The following is a 22,084-nucleotide window of genomic DNA, read 5'->3' as shown; positions in this document are numbered from 1 at the left end:
ATTTGCTACTAGTTATCTGAAGGATCCACGTAGGAGTGATTCAAATCGACACGTTTAGTTAACGTCGGTGTGCCGAGAAGCCCAAGTAGCAAACCTTGCGAAAGATATCTGAAAGAATACCAAAAGGGCTGACTACTGTCCGTCCAAAAGGCATCTTGCAGTCATACGATAACTTTTAGTTCACTTCTAGGTAACTTCTAGACACAAGTTACCTTTTTGGACAGACATTAGACAGCCTTTTTGGTATACTTGCAGATACCCTCCAGAACTGTGCTGCTTGGGCTATTGGACTGTCTTGGAGACGGTTCATATTCTTGCTAAAAAAGAACGCTAAAGCGGTCATTAGACGTCTTTTAGGTGTACGTGGCGGTGATTTAATAGTCAGACTCATAGATGTCCACAACTTCCACAGATAACGCCGCGTCATCTCATAGATAACCTGATTCTTATAGGGCCACACTCCGGCGAAGAGCAACCTAAATCGAAAACGCTATCTCAGTAGTGAGTGAAGGGCTCAAACGGTATAATTCAATTCCATTCTGGCGTCAGTTATCGATGAATATCTCAAATTCTGAAGGTATTAGTAAAATTTTCCTAAAAATCTTGTTTGGAGAGAGAAGTGAAGGCTATCGAAAAATATTTTACAAAAAATTCGCTATCTTACTTAAATCCCGAGTTGTTCAACAAAAACTCAACTAGGAGCTAAGTCGACTTAAACCGATTTACCAATTCACTACTGATTTCTTGTCACACATATTCCTGCATTCAATGGAGACGAGGAAAATCTTCTAAAGATCTTGTGTGTATTTCCCATTTCGCTCTATAAAAAATGTTGCTATAAAATTTTTCCATCTATTTAGCTCCAAATATATAATATAATAAACAAAAACTCGTCGCCTATCAAACTTGGTTTATTTTCAATTCATTCTTCCTTTTTGTACAAATGAAAAAAAAAGTTTGTTTTGCAGAAAATTTGCATTTTTATGGAAAAATTCCAGTGTCTAATTTAAAATGATCTCCATGACTCATTTGTTCTCCTCTGTATGAATATTCACGAGAGAAAAATGTCGTGTTAATCTCGTCATGATTTCATTCCTCTGATAAGCGACTTCTCTGTAGCAAAATTGTGAAAATGCCAATGGGCATTCGTACTGGATAGTCTCCACACATTTTGTATCGTCTTCTGACTGCAAAAATGTGAATTCTGATATCGAGTTCACTGAAATGAGAAGAATTCATTCGTATTTATTTTCAATTGGAGTGTGATTTCTCATACATTGAAAATCGATTATATATGTCTAAAAACGAATAATTAGTGCAAAAAAAAGATTGTTTATTGTTCGTTTGTTCCGCACACGCTTAAAATGTTAAAAATAGTCCAGGGTCTCCAATTTTTGAACTACAGAAATTTCTTTTTTTTTTTCAAAATTTTTGAAAAAATGTGTGCAATAATAATTACGAATTAGTTTTTCGAAATTCGACTCCTACACAGCTAATTTCGTTTTGTTTAATATAAAAATTTGCGCCATTCATGTAAAATAGGCAGAAAAATTATCCTTAAAATATTTTAAATGTATTCGATTCTTTCAGATCCCTTTTTCAGGCTATCTTATATGAATGTTGCAATTTTTTATTTTAAAAATAAAAAAATTAGCGGGGTAGGAGTTGAATTTAAAAAAAACTAATTCGTAATTGTTATTGTACACATTTTTTTAAAAATTTTGATAAATATGAAACCTCTGTAGCTCAAAAATTGAAGCCCCTAGACTATTTTTAATATTTCAAGCGTCTGCGGGGCAAACGAACAATGAACAATTAATTTTTTTGTACTCATCTTCAATGTATGAAAAATCGCATTCCAATAGCCCGCAATTTTAAAACTCATAGTAGTCTCCCCTTAATTTAAAAACGGGAAGACTACGACAAGAAATTTATTCATCATATCTATTCCGCAAAAGTGAAAACTGAATGTACCACAATTAAAACCTTCGAAGAAACACGTCTGATGATTCGACGTGATCTTGTAGGAATGGCCATCCTGTCTGATAGAGAAGTGTCCATGTGCGATGTTTTTTACTGCTGGTATGTGATGTAGATGCTCTTTGTACTTGACTGAATATTTCCAGTGGTCGTAATTTCCACTTTCATTTATAATATCAAATTCTTCACTGTAAAATAAAATAATAGATCAAACACCATCAACGAGCCGGCCATTTCTAATGAATTGACGAAATAAGCATTCAGTAGCGAAGCGGTAAACCGGTTTAAGTCGATTTTGACTATTGGTCAGTTTTCAACAAATATCTCGAAATGTACGGGAGATAACAAAATTTTTGTCATTATCTTTTCTGTAGCCCTCAATTCGCTCTACAAAAATTGCTCTTTTTTGTAGAGCGAATTGAGGGCTACAAAAAAAGTCTTCACGAAAATTTCATTATCTCCCTTAGATTCGGAGATATTCATTGAAAACTCAGCTAAGGGCTAAGTCGACTTAAATCGTTTTACCGCTTCGCAACTCAATTGATAAACCATTTCCATTAATTGCAAATAATTGGATAACATGCATGTAACATGTTTTTATTTCACAATTTTTTTATGAAGTATCATTCTCAAGATGAAATATTTTTTATGATGAATCGGTGCATTTACCTCTCACTTATAGACGAAGAGGAAATTATAAATCCAAGTCGTGAAACAAAACAAATCAGTTCTACTTTGAGAAAAGTTCTATTTTGTTCGAAAATATCTTTGAATCTAAGAAAGATTAGACGCAAATCTTAGAAAGCTTCTTTGCTTTATTCAGGAAATTGAGAGCTCTAAAGAATGCTCTCATAAAAATTTTACTATCTCACTGAGATTTCGACATATCAAAAAAATATATCAATCCCAAACAAAACTGAATCTTTAATTTTGTTTGCTTCGTTATTTAATTCTTTGAAAAGTGCTGAGAATTTGTTATTTATATTGAATTAAATTAGAAAATAGTACTTACATAGTTGGATTTAACTTCAACATATTGCTGAAATCGGCCACGAACTCCCAGACACTCTTGGCCCTCGTGTTTTTAATCGTGAACTCAGAGACAAAATGATGATTTTTTTTAAATAGAAAAATCATGTAGAATACAAAAATTCCGAGGAATAAATATCCCAGGGTACGCAGCTTCCATTTCAGTGGATTTTTACCCATCGTAAAAAACACAACTTTAAAGTCAAAATAATTCCCAAGAAATATTTTCTCAATGGACAGGATTAAAAATTATAATTTAAAGTAATTAACCAGTCTCGAAGCAACAATTTGAAATCATGTAAAGTTGTAACGCAACTCCCTCGACTATTAGCTTCGTCTTTCTCAGTCTTTCTCAACCGACACCGTTGGAACTGATAGAATTGAAAAACGAGAAGAACGAACATCCCTTCGGGAATCTCCGGGACATTTCCGGCTCCCCAGGTCCATTTGGAGTCTGTTTAGGCGTTCTCGTCGCGATAATGAATTCAAAGCCCACGCAACGAACAACACGTGTTCCAAATTTTTTTCTCGCTCATAAACACTTGTCTGCGCATGCTCAGAATACCAAATGAAAATAGTTTGAATAAAATTCTGATGTACCTATAAAGGTTCGAATAATCGAAGCGCTTTTTTTATTCATCGCATTTAAACCTGTTGGTTGTTCTGCTGAAAAAAAATGTTTACATCGTATTCAGGTCAATACAGTATCATATAGTACATTCTTTATTTTTTATATAATTTACTTGAGTCTGAAATACTTAGTCCAGAGAAGGCTAAAACGGCGTCTATAAGTTGTAATGTTGTTCTATTGAGTTAAAAAAAATTAATCTCATAGAGTGGGAGGAGACACTCTCTTTGTAAACCAGACAGGAGTTTCGGACGGTGTATGTCATGTGCAGGACATTACCAGAGCACGTGATTTAGATTCTTCTCAGGATACCCACAACTGCAAGCAGCAGATCTAACAATACCCACTCTCTTTAAGGATGTTTATCCAAAATAGCAAGTATTCAAAAAAATTGATTTTTCATTCACTTGAGCGATGAAGTTATTTCCTTTATCTTGATAAAAATTTCAATCCACCAAACCACATTTACTATTTAGAAATGGAGTGGACAAAATGCACCAAACGCATGCGCCAACATGCGCACATATGGGATGGAATTTTTCATATATTTCCTCTTTTTGCCCGGGTGCTCCAAATTTTTCTCTGGCTATTCCGTTCAGTACAGTTTTGCATATTACCTTTTATTTTTATTTTTAGTCTTCTAGTAGGTGAATTATAAATTTCAACAATAATCCCATAAGAGCCCGTGTATAAAGAAAAATTTGGTTATTCATTTCTGGCGAGAGAATTGAGATTTTTTTTAACATCAAAGAAGTTAATTTCATATGTTCTGCTATCAGCCAAAAAATTATAGAATTTTCCTTGAACATGAAAAAAACATCCTTAAAGAGCTGATAAGATTGTAATGGTTGCCTCTGGCTCTGTTCGCCCATGAGATAGCCCTTCGCGGGAGTATACTGTGCTGGGTAAACCATGGTTTCTTCTTTTATCGAAGCGCTTTATATCAGTTTGAAGTAAAAGACTTGAGATTGAGTTTTTTCGAAAATTCAAAAGGTTTATTTAACGTTAATTCAACATAGTATTAAATAGTGGTCTTAGAATAGTTTTGTACCTTTTATTTACATGCATTTAATCGTCAATATCACAAGATGTCCGTTTTTGAGAATGAAAAAGTGTTAGAATAATTTATTGCTGGCTAGCGAGTATTTGTCGAATTGCGGACTTCGAATGCTTGGCATCATGAGCTTATGACTTCTTCTTGCTTCTTCCTCATGGCTGCAGCGTGTTTGGAGAGCATGTCGCCCGTAATACTGTTTTTGTTCATTCTTTTCAGATTTAGAACCCTGATGAGACCGTTTCGATAGCCTACAGCAATCCAGAGGTAACTCCAACCGTTTGAATTCCACGAAATCTGTGAAATCATGAATTATCCATTGACGTGGATTCAAAGTATGTGGCGATGCGAATTTTAATGCGAATAACTTTGTTATCTTCTATCAGTCTTCGAAGAGATGAAAAAATCAAAGTGAATGAATTTTAAAAAAGAGCTCTGAATTTCCAGTATCTGATGATGCCATGACACGATTTAAGATGTTTTTACCTGTATTTCTTGGGGGGGGGAGAAACGGAAGGGGAGTCTTATTGTTCTCGAGCCCTGTTTCAATCCCTGATCACGAAAATTGTCAATGTTCAAGTAGAAATGTGGAGTGACCGTAATTTTCCCTTTCGGTTAGGTCAGACGTAAATGACCGGTTTTTAACCGTTTTCTGACCCTGACCGAATTTTGTATGCAAAATGACCGCCACCGTTAAGCTGCGTCAGGGGCGATCCAAAATTACCAAAAATCATCTATATATAGTTGCAAATTGACCGTCATTTTTTGGGTCATTTTTTAAGGCTTCGATCGGAAACCTTTTTAATAGAATTGAATTATTGTCATTTATTATTTTATTTATTAATTATTATCAATGGCCTCGTTCTCACTGACACACTGTTAGAAAAAAAATGACATTTCATGAACAGTTGACTCTTATTTTTTAGGACACTACCACTGAATTAACAGTGTAGAAACCGCTTGTCTACACTGACAAAACAAATTTTTTTTGAGAAGTACGTCTGTACTTGTATCAAGAAATTCATAGCTCGAAAATTACCAAGCGCCCAATATCTCACACTAAGAAAAAAAAATCTTACGCCATGAAATTTGATGTTTGGCCGAAAGATGAGGGCAAATGATTCATATCAAGAAAACGAGTTCTCAAATGAATTCAAGTGGTTTTTGCATTAAAATATTTTAGAATTGAGGTTAAAAAACTATTCAATGAATTAATTAATTTTTACTTAGCATGAGAAATCGCTTTCTTGTCATTAAGAAATTATCCTCGTTTCTAGGACAAGTAAAACATTTCTTGGCGAAAGTTTTTTTCTCTTGGTGCAAGATATTTTGTTCTTGAAAATTTTAAAGCCACGAGTTTCTTGATATAAGTAAAGACGTACTTCTAAAAAAAAATTGTTTTTTTCAGTGTAGTACTCGAAAATTGCGAGTCATCTCTATAAATGGAAATTGACGGTCAAAATTTATTCGGTCATTTCATGCTTACGACCAATCGTCATTTCTTGTTCTGACGATATGGTCAGATTCTGGGCGCGGTAATTACCGGTCATGACGGTGGTCATTGACGGTCATTTGACCGGTCATTCTTGTCACTCATATTTCTATTTTCAAGTGACTATTTCAGTGTGCATTTAGAAATTTTTTGAATGCCGTCTTTGTGTCGGATTGCTGATTTTTTTCCCATCACTAACGAGTGTCAAAGTATTTTTATTGGACGATTTTCTAATTATTGAAACAAGATTAAAATGCATCAGAGACATGACAATGCCACATGGATCATTCCTGTGGTTATTTCGAGTTAGTAAACCTGCACAGTATTTTCTCTCTCTCAATTCCATGGGTTAGCCTATACCTCTCCCATGATACTCCAGCGATTATACTGACATTCGAATTACGCGCCACTTGAATTGCACACGTGTCAGATGCAATGAATACAATTTGCCCCGAAACTCATGATTCTCCGTATCATTTTTTCAAATAACTTTCGTATGAAATCTAGGAAATCTCTGGAACTTATACGTACTTTCAAGCAAGATTTTATTTATCACCCACTAGTTTTTTTCCAGAAGTTCATTTTTTGGAGATATGAAAATTTCCCTAATGGAGAATGAAATCAGTAGGGAAGCGGTAAAACGGTTTAAGTCGACTGAGCCCTTAGCTGAGTTTTCGATGAATATCTCCGAATCTAAGAGAGATAATGAAATTTTCGTAATGACCTTTTTTGTAGAGAGCTACAAAACAGGTAATGACAAAAATGTTGCTATCTCCCCTAGATTTCGAGATATTAGTTGAAAACTGACCAATAGTCCAAATCGACTTAAACCGATTTACCGCTTCGCTACTGAAGTAATCTCGGCCTTTACAGTTGGAGAAATTACGAAAAAATCCAAATTTCATCATTTTTTTTTCTTGAGGCTGAGATATTGAAAAAAAAATACAAAAAAATTGTCAATAATGCAGCATACTCCGATATTTCTCTCACCAATTTTTCATTTTTTCTTCATTCTTTTAACTTTTCACTGGAAACACCTTGATTAAATGAATCTAGTCTCATTTTTTAGGGTTGGTTTGTTCATGTTCCTTTTCCTCTAAAAGTCCGTTTCATAAACGGAGACTTTGATAAACGGTCTGTTGAAATAATACATGGAGACCTCTGGCGAAACGGATGATTAGGCAAACGGATCGTTTGTTAAACGGTCTTTAGAGCAAAAGGTACATGAACAAAGCGGCCCTAAGTTCAATTCATCCAATTTTCTTCAAAGATTTCTAGGGGAGAGTGGGGAAAAATGAAACAGCGGGGCAAAATGAAACCGTGGGACAAAATGAAATAGTAAAAAAAACGACTGTTTGACGCAATTTAAGCAAACAAAATTTTTTTTTATTAAATTTTTTTATGAACTTTTTTTTAATTCTTGGGAGTACTGATGAGAATAATAATTTTCCATTCAGTAGAGTGGAAAATTTTTGAGAATTTTTGACGGGCGAAGATTTTGTCAATGGATTAATTGAAAAAAAAAAATGAAGCAGCAAAATCCAAAGTCCAGAGCAAGGTCCAGGGGGAGACCCAGAGGGCGAAAAAGCAAATTCTGATGCTGAATTTCAATCGAATAATCCATTGACAAAATTTTTGCCCATCAAAAATTCTTAATAATTTTCTATTCTACTGAATGGAAAATTGTTATTCTTATCAATACTCCTAAGAATAAAAAAAAGTTTCCAAAAAAAATAAAAATAAAATTTTTTTTTCTTAAATTGGGTCAAACAGTCGTTTTTTTGTCGGTTTTACTCTGCCCCATGTTTCATTTTGCCTCACTATTTCAATTTTGCCCCAATCTTCCCTACCTAAGTTTCCTAGTACCTTCAAATTTCAAAATTCCAGAAAGTTGTCGTAATTCCCTGACTTTTTTTCTGACATTTCCAGACCAATCAAATTTGCTGATAATTCCCGGTTTTCCAGATTTCCCTGACGACTGGACACCCTGAGACAATAAAAACCTCTCTAGAATCCAAGATATTTACCCTGTTGATAGCTGCAATGGGATACTGCTCCATCGGCACCTGCTGCATGGTATCTGTACTCAAGAACCCCTTCCTGTCGTGTTGTGACATCCAGGCGACGCCTCTCGTATTATCGAGGTCATCGCAAAACGCCACTCCAAACCTCTCCTGGCACTCCTCGTACTTTGCCGGCTTGTACTCGTACTCCTTGCCCGCCTCTTTCTTCTCAAAATCCACGACCTTGACATTGGAGACGAGCCACCTGGTTCTCGAGATTTTATCAATCTCCTTGGGATAAAGCATTTGCGGAGGGAAGATGGCAACGATTTCTCCAGCACCAGTCCCCTGGCAGATCCCATTAGCCCAATCAGAGCTGGCGATGGCGTAAACCGGGGAATTCGTAGGGAGAATAGGTAGGACCCTGGTTGCAGCCTCCCTGATAGGCGCGAGATACGTCTGAGTATGCGCCAGCCCCAGGACGTCGTCGTAAGACGTCAGAATTGTCGGCCAGTGGGTCATCCAGGTACCGTTGACAGCGACTCCCTTCTTCAGAAGCCAGAAGGGGAGGCTTGTGTCCTCCAGGTCCCACATTTTCGAGCATCTGTCCATCCCAGCGGTCACCAGGTACCTTTTCTCCTCCAACGGAACGATAGTAACGAACATGACGGCGTGGCCGTGAGCGTAAAAGTGCATGAGCGGGTGCAGGTGGATCGTTGACGATTGCTTCGTTCGGAGGAGCGGCGATTTTGTGCTCAAGTTCCAGAGGGCGACGTAGCCGTTGGCGAAACCAGCGGCTAGAGTGTCGTGGTTAGAGGTCTTCGACCAACAGAGGGTCATACATTGCGACGCTGTAGCTGCTTCATCACTAATATGTAGAACCATCACAGGATCAGTCTTGAACAGCTTTCCCCCACTTCCCACCACCTCGGGAAACGGCATCGAGTAAATATGAACGAGGCCTGAGGACATGGCCGCAGCGAGCAATCCCATTCTCTTGCCTCCCTCTTCGTACCCACCGGAGGGACACCACTCCAGACACCAAATCGTTCCTCCTTCATGTCCCACCGCATAACACAACTCCGGAGTGCTCGGGTACGTGGAATCGTTCCCCAGCGCCCCCAGATTCCAAATCTGAATGCAATTCTTTCCGCAGTAGCTCCTCCCCACCTCGAAATAGTCTTCCATCCCCTTGTGAGTACTGATCGCTACAAACTGCTCAGGCTTTTTGTTGTGCATCGTAGCGGGGATTGGCATCCAAGCGAGTCCCCAGACAGGTCCTCCAGTGAAGAACATCGGGACACTGTCAACAACATCAGCTCCGAATCTGTCCCACCTTCTCCAGTCCTCCTCCCTTACCTCTTCATCCTTCAGCCTTAAAACACTCGTCGGCATTGACACCTTCAACTTGGGAAGATACTCCTCAGGGTCATCAACCATTTCAAATCCGTTCACCTCGAGCTCCTCAAACAGCCTCAATCCATAATACTCTGTCTGGAATTCAACAGTCCACTTCAGGGCAGGTCCAAACGTCGTGGTGCTGGCGTAATTCCTGATGTGAATATAATTCCCCAGGAACTTAGCCTTCGGTCGTGCGCGAGCCCTCGGCGCCGGGCCCCTCCTCCTCTTCGTCTCCCCGTCCTCGCCTATCATCTCTTCCTCATCCATCTCCTCATCATCATCCTCCTCCTCCTCCTCCTCCTCCTCCTCTTCCTCAGACCCCTCACTGCCATTATAATCAGAATCATCTACGTTGACTTCACTCGAGTGCACGTCTTTCACGTGCCCCACAATCTCCGAGTTTTTCTCACATGACCACTGACAGATCTTGCAGACGAACATGGTCCTCGGGATGAAATTACAGGTGCTGTAGTGCTCGCAGATCCCCCGGAGTGTGGGTGAAGAGAAGTCGCAGTGAGGTTCCCTGCAGTAGGCTTTCTCATTGTGGTTTATCGCCCTGGCCCACATGGCTTTCCACACCGAAGGAATTGTCTTCACCGGTATGGGTTGGTCTATGAACTCCTTAATTCTGGCACCTAGTTTCTTCTTCTTCGCAGGGGGATCGTCGGACGCCTTCACTAGCTCCGTGAACTCGGAGATTCTCGTCGCAGCCCTCTCTGCTGCCTTTCTCTTGACTCTTGAAGTGTCCAGGTCGACGGTCTCCTTAACGATCTCTTTCTTCTTCTTCTTCTTCTTGCTGGGAACGATTCCCTGGTCTCTGTGGACCCTCTCGTGGTACTCCTGGGAGGACGGCATCAGGATCACCCTGCAGATCGGGCAGGTCCACATGAGGGACTGCTTCTCAACTTCTGTTTTTCCGCAGAAGGTTATGTGGGAGATGAAACCTGCCACTGATTTCTTCACAGTTGCGCAGCTCTCGCAGGTCAACGACGGCTTCTTCTTCTTGGTCTGAAATAAGAGACGAGTCAGGGCTTTCAGGTCTGAGAAATCTGGCTCGGGGTCTGTGGATTTCCACCCCATGTTGTTGTGCTTCATGAGGTTGTGACGAGCCCACGAAGTCGAAGCTATCTCTTCCTGGCATTTCCCACATTTGGTAGTTGCTGGTTGAGGTTTCGATGGCGTGGGCGACGGTGGGGTTGGGGTGTCGGTATATTTGGTGGCGGAAATAACTCTGGGGGTGTATTCTGGGTCCACTGGGAGGGAGGAGCGACCACGACCTCGGCCTGGCTTCCGACGACCTCGACCTCGACGACTCTGGGGAGGGGGAGGGAAAGATGGCTCTTGGTCGGACTCACTGAGACCTTCACCGTCGGTCTCGTCGGGACGGGTCAGGGCTTTTCTTTGACGGGTTTCAGGGTCCCGAAGAAGATCTCCTGGGTCTTGTGGGGGTTCTGAAGAGGGAAGAGGTACTACTGGTGGGGGAAGAAGCTTCTCGAGCTCTGCTTTCTTCTTTCTTCCTCGACGTTTTGGAAGGTTTGGGCTTATCTGTGGGGGTTCCTCGGAAGCGGGAACGTCTGGTTGCTGTTCTAGGCTTGGGGGACGTTTTTGTCTGCCTTGACGTTTAGGAGATTCTTCAGGGACTGGAGACAGATGGTGGGGTTCGAGGACTGGGGAATCTGAGGTTCTTAAGGGTGCAGGGTCGCCTGGACCAGAGGTAGGGGCTCCTGGAGAGACTATCAGGTCTAGAGAGGAAATGTTCTCTGTTTTCCTCTTATGGATGGATTCTTCTGGGCGTTTGTGGATTTCCGCAGAGACTTGAAGGGCAGGAACTTCTAGGAAGTTGTCAATTTCTGGTTGATCTTTATTTGGAATTGTTTCATCAAATATCACTGGAGGTGTTTCCACAGGATTCTCTTCAGGTTTACATCCATGGGGTTGATCACCACCTGTTGATATTTCTTCAACTTTTCTTCCATCAACTTTTTCTTCATTTGATACTTTAGATCCTTGGGACTTCCTTCTTGATGAACTTTTAGCTTTGGGCTCAACATTCTTCGTCACATCAGTGTCAGGTGCTTGTTTAGATGCTCGAGATATTCTTCTCAATGGTTTAATTCCTGGTTTTGCTCCAATAATTTTCATTGAATTAATTTTCTCTCTAGTTGTTGAAGACGATTCTGAAGTAACGTCAACCATTCCTGCCCCAACTTTTTTTTCTCCACCACGTACTCCAGTTTTTGAAGAACTTTCCAATAATACCGTTGTGATTTCTTCTGAATTTATCTCCTTCTTATCATTTTCGCCATTAGATCCGTGGGACTTCTTTCTCGATGAAATTTTAGCTTTTGGTTTAACATTTTTCGTCACACTATCAGTGTTAGATGCTGTTTGTTTAGATGCTTGAGATATTCTTCTCAATGGTTTTATCCCTGATTTTGCTCTAACAATTTTTATTGAATGACTTTTCTCTCTAGATATTGAAGAAGATTCTGAAGCAACTTCAACCATTCCTGCCCCAACTATTTTTTCTTCATCAAGTGCTCCAGTTTTTGAAGAACTTTCCAATAATATCGTTGTAATTTCTCTTGAACTTATCTCCTCAATGTTTTCGCCTTCAGACCCTTTACCTTCTCCTTTCAATGAAGTTCCTAGCTTCGATATTTCCAAGGCAACTCCTTTTAATTTTTTCATGGCTTTTTTCTGAGATTTCTTCAGTGATTTTGAAGCAACAGAAGACACGACCACCTCACTATCATCAACTGCAACTGAAGTGTACGATTTAACTAATCTTTCTGAAGGTTTTTCTGTAAAATCTAAGTCATTAATGTTTTCTCCAAGTTCATGCCTTGTTTGAGCTGATACCAAGATCTCAGAAACTTTAATCTCGGATTTTTCTGGTGGCATTGGCCTTTCAGATAACTCATTCATCTCTGCTTCACGATTTGATTCCGCCAAATGACAGGAAACATCTTCCTCTCGAATTCCTTCTTCAGAGCCACCAGCCACTGATCCCTCAGATATTGGAGCTAAATCATTCAACATCATCGAAGGTCTTTCATCAGCCACTGATTGCCTAATTTCTTCATTATGTTTCTCTGTAGATCCTGAAAGCTTGACGCCCTCAACGATCGTTTGTTTCTCGTCCACTTGCTTCGAATCTTTTCCCTCAACGTTTGATGATTCAGATCTGGATTCGTCAATAATTAATTTCTTTGGGGAATCCCCTTTTGTTGAAGAAGAGAAACTCTTCTGTTTGCGTGGCGTTGGTCTACTGCTTAATAGATTAACAATTGCGTCAGTCTGATTCTCTAGGTTTTTACGATGTTTCGATGGTCCCATAATGCAGTCCTCGAAGATCTTTGGTTTTGCTTGTCTGCGAGAGGTTCTTGTTGGACTCGGGGTTACCAGAGGTGTATTCTCTTCAGTCTTGATGGATTTTGAGTTCTCCTGGAGAGATTTTCTGGGAATCTTTTGGGCTTTTAAATATCCCACATCGATTTTCGAGGCTCTCTTTCTTTTAAGTTTTGGATTAGAAAATTTGATGGGATCATTATTATCGATTACTTTTGCCTTCTCTGTAGTTTTTACTGGACTTATGAAGATTTCTGGATTTTTTCCCGGTTCATCATTCGTTGAGTGAGTGACTGGCCGTGGAATTTCAGTCAGGGATATAATTTTGGGAAGAGGGAGCGCATTATTTGTTCGTGAATTCTCGTGTTTCAAGTTTATGTCCACTGCTGCCATCAGTACGTCGAGATTGTTCAATGGTTTTGGGGTTGATGATTCATTATTTGATATTTGATCATCAAATCTTTGTTTGGTGCCTGCGGAAAAATCTTTACCTGGAGATTTTGGAGGATTGAGGTCATTTTGAGGATCAGTAGGATCCTGAAATTTTTCCGAAGTTTTTAAATTTGTTATCAGCTTCACAGGAGAGTTGGCTAATTTTCCTGGTGCTGTGTCTAGTTTCGTGGAAAATGGTTCTGGATTGATTGATAACAATGGGCTGGATAGCAGTTGATTGTCGTTCTGTACAGGAATTGTAGCTGGAGTTTTGTTGTCTTTTTGAACTCCTCGAGTCAACGTACGAATAATTTTGCCTTTCGGTTTGAACGATCTGGTATTTGCCAATCTTGATAGGGATTCGGGACTGTTAGTGACCTTGACTTCTGAAGGTTCCTCTTCAGTCCGGATTTGTTGGATTTGTGTTGATTTGAGAGAGTCCTGCACTTTTTTAGGTGATTTATTAGCTGATTTTGTGTCTTGCAGGTGTACTAAATCATCATTTCCTCGATCTTCAGTATTTTTATTCTGTAGGACTGAAGATTCCGGAAAAATTTGGGTTTTTGCAGCAGATATTGGTGATTTGTCAAATGGAATTTTTGTTATTAATTCATTCATTGGAGCTTTCACTGGAGCCCTTGATATTCTGAATGACTCTGTTGATGATTCTGTCGATTTCATATCTTCAATCTCCACAAATTTGTAATTCTCTTCAGTATTCCCCGTCCGTATCGACTTTTTAGAATTTTTCGTGATTGCAAGAGATTCATTTAACAATCCACCATCAACTTTTTGTGATTTATCATCCATTGGAGTCACAATTTGCGAATTCTTGGAGTCAATTCTCTCAAGTAGTTGATCTTCCTGAAGCGAATTACAATTCATGGAGGCATTGTTCCTCTCCGAAATCATTAATTCTACAATTTCTACTGTCTCTGTCACTAATTTGTTATCACTGGCCTCATGATTTTCATCTCCTCGAATAAATTCTCCTCCTTTAGATGAATTTTCAGTTACTGCTGCCCCTCTTTGGTTCTCCGATACAATTTTTTGTTGTTCTTTCACGTTTTCAGGATATTTTCGCAAGTTTGTGGGAACTTCAATCAACTTTGTCTTCAGTTTTTCTTTGTTGACACCGATTTTATCGATTATTTGATTCTCTTGAACGGGTTCCGAGGGTTTGACAGATGATTTGACTTTTTTATTCTCGTTGTCAAGAGTCTTCTTCTTGGAAACTATTCGAACCTTGTCGGAAGGAATGATGAGCTTCGGTTTTGGTGCGGCTGAAGATCTCTTGGAGTCGGCTACTAGTTGAACTGTGTTCTCGGGTTTGATTTTACTCTGGATCTGTTTCAATTGGTCCGTAAGGCCCAACTTTTTTAGCATATTCGGGGTCAATACGAATACACGTGAAGCACCTTGCAGGGCGGTCTTAGGGGCTGCTGACGTTGATGGAGTGTTTGCAGACATTGGTAATAATCTGTGGACAAGCGAGAAAGATAGTCAGTCTTTTTTGCTTTTGAAGGGAAGCTATGTATTCGTATATGTGTAGTCTTTTTTCAATTTTTTTTCAGAATATTTTTTCATAAGAGATCCATGATTTTTTTCCTGGGCATAGACTACAATCCATCGCCATCAATTTAATAAAATTTCTAAAATTATGATATTTTTCAAAAAAACAATTTTTCAACGATCGCTTAAAAATCATTGAAAAGAAATAATGATTTATAGAAAAAATTGATGTCGATGGTCCCTTGACTCCATCAGAAAATGATGGAGTCTCGCATTCCATCCATATTCCAGCATTCGTTATTGAATTAAGACATATCTTTTGTGACATTGTTTTTCAAAGACGATTTTGTAACAATTACTACAAAGTTATTCATGAAATCAATGAAATTATGACTGAAGAAATTTGCTCCAATGACCTATTAGTAACGTCATAAGATGATATGCATGGAATTATTCATTATCGAGTTACGAGATAAGCTAATGAACTTTTGCTTTCAAATGAAAGAAATATTGCCATCAAAATTTGAGCTTCCGATTTTTTGTGTTGGAATAATTAAATATTGTCTAAAAAGTCCGAACAACAGTTGTGTCCTACAAGTGTTGGTATGTATGCGTATATGATGTTAATTTTTTTGAAAATTCTTTTTGCTTTCAAATGGAAGCTTTGTAATTGCTCAAATTTAAGTTTCCAATTTTTGGTTTCAGGGTCACTAAATATGGTCGAAAAAGTTCGAATATGCGATTTTTAGATGGTGTCTGTATGTGTGTATGTGGTGTGTTTTTTGTTTTCATTTTTTTCAAAATTTTCTTATAAGGGGTCAATGGAATTTCATGATTTTTTTCATGAATATAGACTTTCATAAGCTCTATTTATTGACACCAATTAAAATTCAATTCGTCATACAGATTCGAAAAAAATTATATTTGTCAAAAAATCGATCACTCAAACAATTGTCATAAACATGAAATTAGTCATGGCTCAAAAAGATTAATAACAATACTCTCTTGGATCTACCAGAATATGATGGGGGTCGTAGAATTCGTTATCGAGCTATAGCACATTGTTTATGCGATTTGGAAGAGAAAATCGTTTTGCTCATAATTACTGAAAGATCTAACGATTGGGCGCTTCGCGTCTGTCGCTAGATTTGTTTATACTATGTTATTTTAGTTTCTTTCCATTTCCGTCTTCACAATTAGATTAATTTAATTTTAGCCATTCTTATTAATATTATATATATTCCGTAATTCCTTAATTCCTAAGTTACAACACTGAATGAAGAGGAATTCCCCATAAGTCACGTGAGAATACAGACCGACAAATAATTTTCGATAATCATACCAAAAATTTTTCATTTCTTTCTTTTTTTAAATTAATTAGTACCAATGATCTGAAAATGTGAACGAATATGAACATTTTACATCCCTTTGATCTCATTTCAATGAAACCGAAGAAGGAAATTGCAAAGAGTGATCGATCATCACCAATCAGTATCAATAAAATGAAAAAATCGATTTTTCCATCTTGAAAATTTCAAAACGTTTTGTTTAATAATGCAGAAAAACCAATGTATTTTCTTCCTATTATCTAATTCTAATGGAAGAAAGTGAACAGTGGAAGAGAAACGAGATCAACACAAAAACAGAATTTTTAATTTTTCAATGTCTAGGGAAAATTTTAAAATTGATATTTTTTCGAATAATGAACCAATACCGATAAATTCAATTCCTATCCAAACATTTTTGTAGAATACATAAAAAAAATAGCAAAGAATTCAAATCGGCGATGATAAATTTTATCGGATTATTAATATGTAATAATAATAATAATTATCAGTAATAGCAATTAAACAAGGCTTCAAAAGAATATTTCAGTGCCTTCTTAATCAAGTTGAAAAATGGTGAGGATAGCTTTATTGCTTATCAAGTTACACAATACCATCATAAGTTTTTTATATCGAAATCTCTGTTATCTTAAATACTTATGCATATTAATTATACATTTATAAACAAATGCAGGTGTCCACTCATTTTTATTAAAGGAGATGATGTCATAGAATCGAAAAATTTAAGGATGTTTAGCCAGTGTCGGTAAATTATCGGTAAATGTGTTTTTTTCTCATGGTTAAGGAAAATTCTGTAATTTTTTCAGCTGACAGCAGAACCTATACAACTAACTTTTCTAACATTGAAAAAAAATAATCACTGTAGTCTCGGCAGAAATGAACAAACTAATTTTTTCTAATACATGGGATCTTATGAAATTTATCTTCCAATTGATAATTACCTTCTAGAAGACTCTAAAAATAGAAATAAAAAAATAGAAAGTAATGTGTAAAATCATACTGAATCCAATGGCCAGAGAAAAATCTGAGGTACCCGGGTAAAAAAAGGAAATATTTGAATGATTCTATCCCATATAAGCGCTCTCTTTAGCGCATATATTTGGGGCATTTTGTCTATTTCATTTTTAAATAATGAACATGGGTTGGATTGGATTAAAATTTGTATTAAAGTGAAGGGAACATCTTCATCTCTCAGTTTAAAAAAAAGTACATTTTTTTAAGTACTTGCGATTTTGGACAAACATCCTTAATCCATTCGGAAGCATATTTTTAATACATTCGCAACAGTAACTATGCACCGTTGTATCAATGCAATTATTCACTCAGCTTTCATTTTCAAAATATTTTTTCAAAGTTTATAACGAGATATTATTCGTTTGAATCTTATCGTTTGTTCAGAAGATATTGATAATTTGAGGTCAGTTTCAACTCCTCTGAACCATTCCCAGTGATTTCAGCGATTGAAAAATAATAATCAACTTTTTTTTTATTGAATTAGTCAACGAAATTGTTGTAAACGGATGAAATTGGAGAGTAAAAAATAATGTTGAGATATATAAGCGGGGATTCGATCGTAAGAACTTGAGATTACCTCGTCGGATCGCTATCCACAAAGCCAAAACATGTTAAAGCGAAAGACATAATGTTTTAGATAATCTTGAATAGAATCTAATATTTTTCAGAATTATGTCCCAAATACTTGATTTTTAGGAATTATTGAAGAGGAAATAATGGAACAATAAGGAAAATTATGAATTACTTTCAATTTTTCAAAGTTTATAACGAGATATTATTCGTTTGAATCGTATCGTTTGTTCAGGAGACAATTTGATAATTTGAGGTCAGTTTCAGCTCCTCTGAACAATTCCAGTGATTTCAGCGATTGAAAAATAATAATTAACTTTTTTTTATTGAATAAGTCAAGGAAATTATTGCAAAAGGATAAAATCAGAGAGTAAAATAATGTTGAGAGATATGAGCTGGGATTCGATCGCAGGAACTTGAGATCACGTCGTCGAATCGCTATCCACAACGCCAAAACACGTTAAAGCGAAAGACAATTTTTTAGAGAATCTTGAATAGAATTTAATGTCTTTCAGAATTATGTCATAAATAATTTTGTTTTTCATGAATTATTGAAGAGGAAACAATAGAAAAATAAGTAAAATTACGAATTTCTTTGCAATAAACTCACGTTTCTCTTTTAATCTGATGAAATCCGTAGGTTATGGTGCTGCAATGAACGACAATGTGAGCAAATGTGAGGCACGACAAATATTCATGCATGCACCGTACCCTATCTTTAGCACTGCTTATCATTAAATTGTTTGAATTGATAAAATGTAAGTATTAGAGGGTGACAATGATTTATAATGAAAAAAAAAAAAATTGTGACGAGGCAGGTCTCGAACGACTTGTCTCGGTTGGATCATGCCTTGAACTGCTTGAACTGTCTCGTGGGCATTGGGAGAGGCGAGCCGATGTTTTCATTCTGCGCATGATCGAGATTTTTTTTGCACCAGGTGGTTTAAAGATGAACAAATTTACGAAAAAGGTTTTTTCCATAGGTCAGGAATGGCATTTATTCTTATAAAAGCCAAAAACACATTCTTTTTCTAATGAAAATTACGAGTTAATGTTCTTCAGCAGAGGTATTTCTTTATTGCTTTTATTCAATCATAATCTTGATTAATCTCAGGAGTTGATATCTTGGGAATATAATAAAAAAATATGATAAAGCTCAATAAAACAGTTTGATTTTTCACTTTACGATAAATATTGTATTCGATTGTTGCGTACTTGTTCTATTCCTCCCTCTCAATCACATTCATGTACGATCGTCTCTTTCTAACTCCTCTTCTTTTATCTTCGTTTCTGGTCCGGGGACGCGTCATTCCTTTTTGTATCTCTTTTTTGCCCCAAAATCTTTAATAAACAGTCACTTATTTATTAAATGTACCCATACTTTACAATATCTCTGAGGTAATTGGAAAGTCTCTTATTATTCCAACTTATTGATTATTCCCATGATGTAGATTGAAGGATCAGGTTCTATTTGTAAAAATGAAAGAACAATATCCGTATGAAAACGTACTTTTTATACTTTTTTTGTCAGAAGAGTACAGTTATTTAAGAATCTAAACCATTCGCCTGAGGAGCTCGTTGATTTTGTCCTCACGGTTACCGAAATCACCACCCTCGACGTAGTGATTGGTCTTCTTGCGCCATCCACCAGTTGGGGTGTTCAGCTAAAACATTGAATACAATATTAACCAATATGTTCATAATGTTAAATTTCATCATGATGATGTGATCATTTAATAAGCATCAAGATAAGAATAAAATGTTTAAGACCTTCAAAGAGCTGGAACAAATATTCTAGCCGAATAAATAAAGATCTTGTATTACTCTATGACGTAATAGGAGGTAATGGACTAATGAAAATCCCATGACCATGCCTACGTCAAATATATTGTAATAAATAATTAATAGTTGTTACCTTGAATGGCCAGAGAAAATTGCTGGCGTACTTGAATTTGGATCCAACTGTGAAGATTTCGTGGATCAAATCTTCAGTACAGATGAGTCCAGAGCCACCTGAAGATAAAATTGATTTATTATTTCACTGGAGAACCATTTTTTTATGCCAAAAAAATTCTTCTGGAGTGGAAAATTTTATGAAAAATGTTTGAATCGACAAATTTTTCGAATAACTCCGAAAAAATTTATTGACAAACTCACTTTATTTACGACAAGATGGAAGAGAGTGGATTTAGATGTGTTAATCAACCCTTATGGACTTGTCGATAATTAATCATTAATCCATACGTTAAAATCTATCTCCGAAGATTTTTTTTTCATAGTACACACTTTCAATAATTTTTAAATTGAAAAAAGATAATCTATTTATCAATTAAAAAAATTAAAAACAGTGAATAAAGAAAAAACGATAAATTTTCTAGGAACTTATACGAATAAAAGTTGAAGAATGATCATAATCACCAAGTTTCTGTTCAATGATGGAGTTGCTAGTGATTGGGATGCGCTGGCGATTGATCTTGGCGAAACCACGTTTGTAGATCAACTCGCGGACTGACTTGAGGTTGGGGTATCCCCAGGTAATGTATGGCTCGACGATTCGGAGCATGTTGATGGTGGCCTTGTTCAATCTGACGAAGACGCCATTGTTGATCTGTTTCAGTCTGAACAACTGAAGAACCTTGCGAACCTTGGGAGCCACTTGGTTCACACTGTAATAATAAAAATAGAATAGTTTAAAAAACCATTAAGACGAATTTTACTTGATGATAATAAGTTAATAATTAGATTGCTATTATTCAGTTTTCATTCATTTTGATAGTTATCGGTTTTTAGGGGGAAAATTTCTCTTGGAACGATTTCACTGCATGTTAATTCAAATATTCATCAACAATTGCTTACCCTCGAATACGGATGACAAAGGCAAGGCGAGCTTCTCCAGGAATGTAGTAGTTACCACGGTTCTTGGCCTGTCTCTTCAACCTAATTTCATCCCTCTCCTTCTGTCTGTATTCTTTGACGTACGACTCAGCACGCTTGAAGATTTCCTTCCTCTTCTTGTAGTGTGCAGCACGTGCCTGAACAAATAATCCCAGCCATAGACATAAACATCTTTACAAGCAAATCAGTAGCGAAGCGGTAAACCGGGTCAAGTCGAGTTTGACTATTGACCAGTTTTTACGGATATCTCGGAATCTAAAAGAGATTTTGCTATCTCTTTTAGATTTCGAGATATTCATCAAAAATTGGCCAAAAGTCAAAATCGACTTAACCCGGTTTACCGCTTCGCTACTGAATTTTCCTACTACTCCTTCTAAAACCACTTTTTTTTAAAAGTAATTCTACAACAACCGACAACTAAGACTTTCAATTTTCTATCAACTTTCTTGTTTTTATCATTTATGATTTATTAATTTTTGTAGTAATGTCTAAAATTGTAACAAAAATATTTGAGTCTAACCTTAATGGAGACTTGAAGACGAGCAGTTTTGGCTGCTTCACGTCGCTTCCTCCTCTTGAGGACAGACTCGGGGACTGCCGGGAGCTTCTTCGAAGGCTCGGCCTTCTTGTCGACCTTTTTCTTCCTGAAAGCAATAAACAAATCATTGATCACCTATTACTCATTCCGGAGCCATACGACAGCATTGCTATTACAGGTTAGAATGTCAAAACACTCTGATAACACTCGAAGAACATAAACAAATCGACGAGAATGTTCTAATTATTCTGAAGCGTTCATTTTTTGAGAATAAAAATTGTCAATTTCGGAATTTTTATCAATTACGAAGGATTATTTTTAAAGCGGTGATAGGAGCAATGAACGTCACTTTCAACAGCATAATGATCTAACACAATACTGTGCAATCCAAAAAATACGCATGTAAATATTCTCCTCAATTTATCAACAACATTTTCACAGTGGCTCATTTGCGAATTATAATTGTTTTATAGCGATGTTTTGAGATTCCGAAGGTAAGAAACGGATTTACTCACGCGTCCACCATTCTTGCGTCTCGGTAAAGAAGGACCGAGTTGTCACGCAGCCAAGTTCAAAGAGGCGATCGACTTTGCGTGTGTTCTCATGAGGTAGATAATAGCGACGGAGATGAGCCTACGGAAACGCACGAGAACCGCGGACCGGTGGACGTCGGGTGCCCGGCAACAGTTCAAACGAATATGAACCAAAACAAAGGGCTCGGCAGAAGCCATTTCTACAAAGATTTTTCCCGCTGACAGTAAAAAGTATGAAATTCATGTGAACAGTTGAAACTTACATATTTTATTCTTTTTGCTTTCGAATGGAAGCTTTGTAATCGT

General features: G+C 37.3%; 2 protein-coding genes across 2 annotated transcripts; both read right to left on the bottom strand.

Annotated features, from left to right (window-relative positions):
* Window positions 1-1,005: 1,005 nt before the first annotated feature.
* Window positions 1,006-3,354, bottom strand: LOC107041935. Its single transcript, XM_015262748.1, has 3 exons — window positions 2,993-3,354; window positions 1,975-2,168; window positions 1,006-1,219 (listed from the first exon to the last, which is right to left on the bottom strand). The coding sequence occupies exons 1-3, from the start codon at window positions 3,187-3,189 to the stop codon at window positions 1,026-1,028; spliced, it is 585 nt and encodes a 194-aa protein (XP_015118234.1). The 5' UTR covers window positions 3,190-3,354; the 3' UTR covers window positions 1,006-1,025.
* A 1,301-nt stretch (window positions 3,355-4,655) lies between these two features.
* On the bottom strand, window positions 4,656-21,844 carry LOC107041945. Its single transcript, XM_015262770.2, has 9 exons — window positions 21,761-21,844; window positions 21,228-21,351; window positions 20,669-20,844; window positions 20,231-20,478; window positions 19,728-19,825; window positions 19,372-19,476; window positions 18,423-18,559; window positions 8,211-14,850; window positions 4,656-4,988 (listed from the first exon to the last, which is right to left on the bottom strand). The coding sequence occupies exons 1-9, from the start codon at window positions 21,769-21,771 to the stop codon at window positions 4,815-4,817; spliced, it is 7,713 nt and encodes a 2,570-aa protein (XP_015118256.2). The 5' UTR covers window positions 21,772-21,844; the 3' UTR covers window positions 4,656-4,814.
* Window positions 21,845-22,084: the final 240 nt, after the last annotated feature.

Source organism: Diachasma alloeum, unplaced genomic scaffold (genome assembly GCF_001412515.2).
Source record: "Diachasma alloeum isolate Michigan unplaced genomic scaffold, Dall2.0 Dall_scaffold_00394, whole genome shotgun sequence".
NCBI lineage: Eukaryota > Metazoa > Arthropoda > Insecta > Hymenoptera > Braconidae > Diachasma > Diachasma alloeum.
This window is presented reverse-complemented; position numbering and strand designations above follow the sequence as displayed.

Bases quoted from the DNA above. Each gene is read 5' to 3' on its own strand.
- LOC107041935 (XM_015262748.1), bottom strand. From the start codon at position 3,189: ATGGGTAAAAATCCACTGAAATGGAAGCTGCGTACCCTGGGATATTTA. The intron at 2,169-2,992 runs GTAAGTACTATT...TTTATTTTACAG, and splicing joins TTGAAGTTAAATCCAACTAT to TGAAGAATTTGATATTATAA. The intron at 1,220-1,974 runs GTACATTCAGTT...TTCTCATTTCAG, and splicing joins CTTCGAAGGTTTTAATTGTG to TGAACTCGATATCAGAATTC.
- LOC107041945 (XM_015262770.2), bottom strand. The intron at 20,845-21,227 runs GTTAGACTCAAA...TTATTTGTTCAG, and splicing joins GTCTTCAAGTCTCCATTAAG to GCACGTGCTGCACACTACAA. The intron at 4,989-8,210 runs GTAAATATCTTG...ATGATTTCACAG, and splicing joins CCATTGCAGCTATCAACAGG to ATTTCGTGGAATTCAAACGG.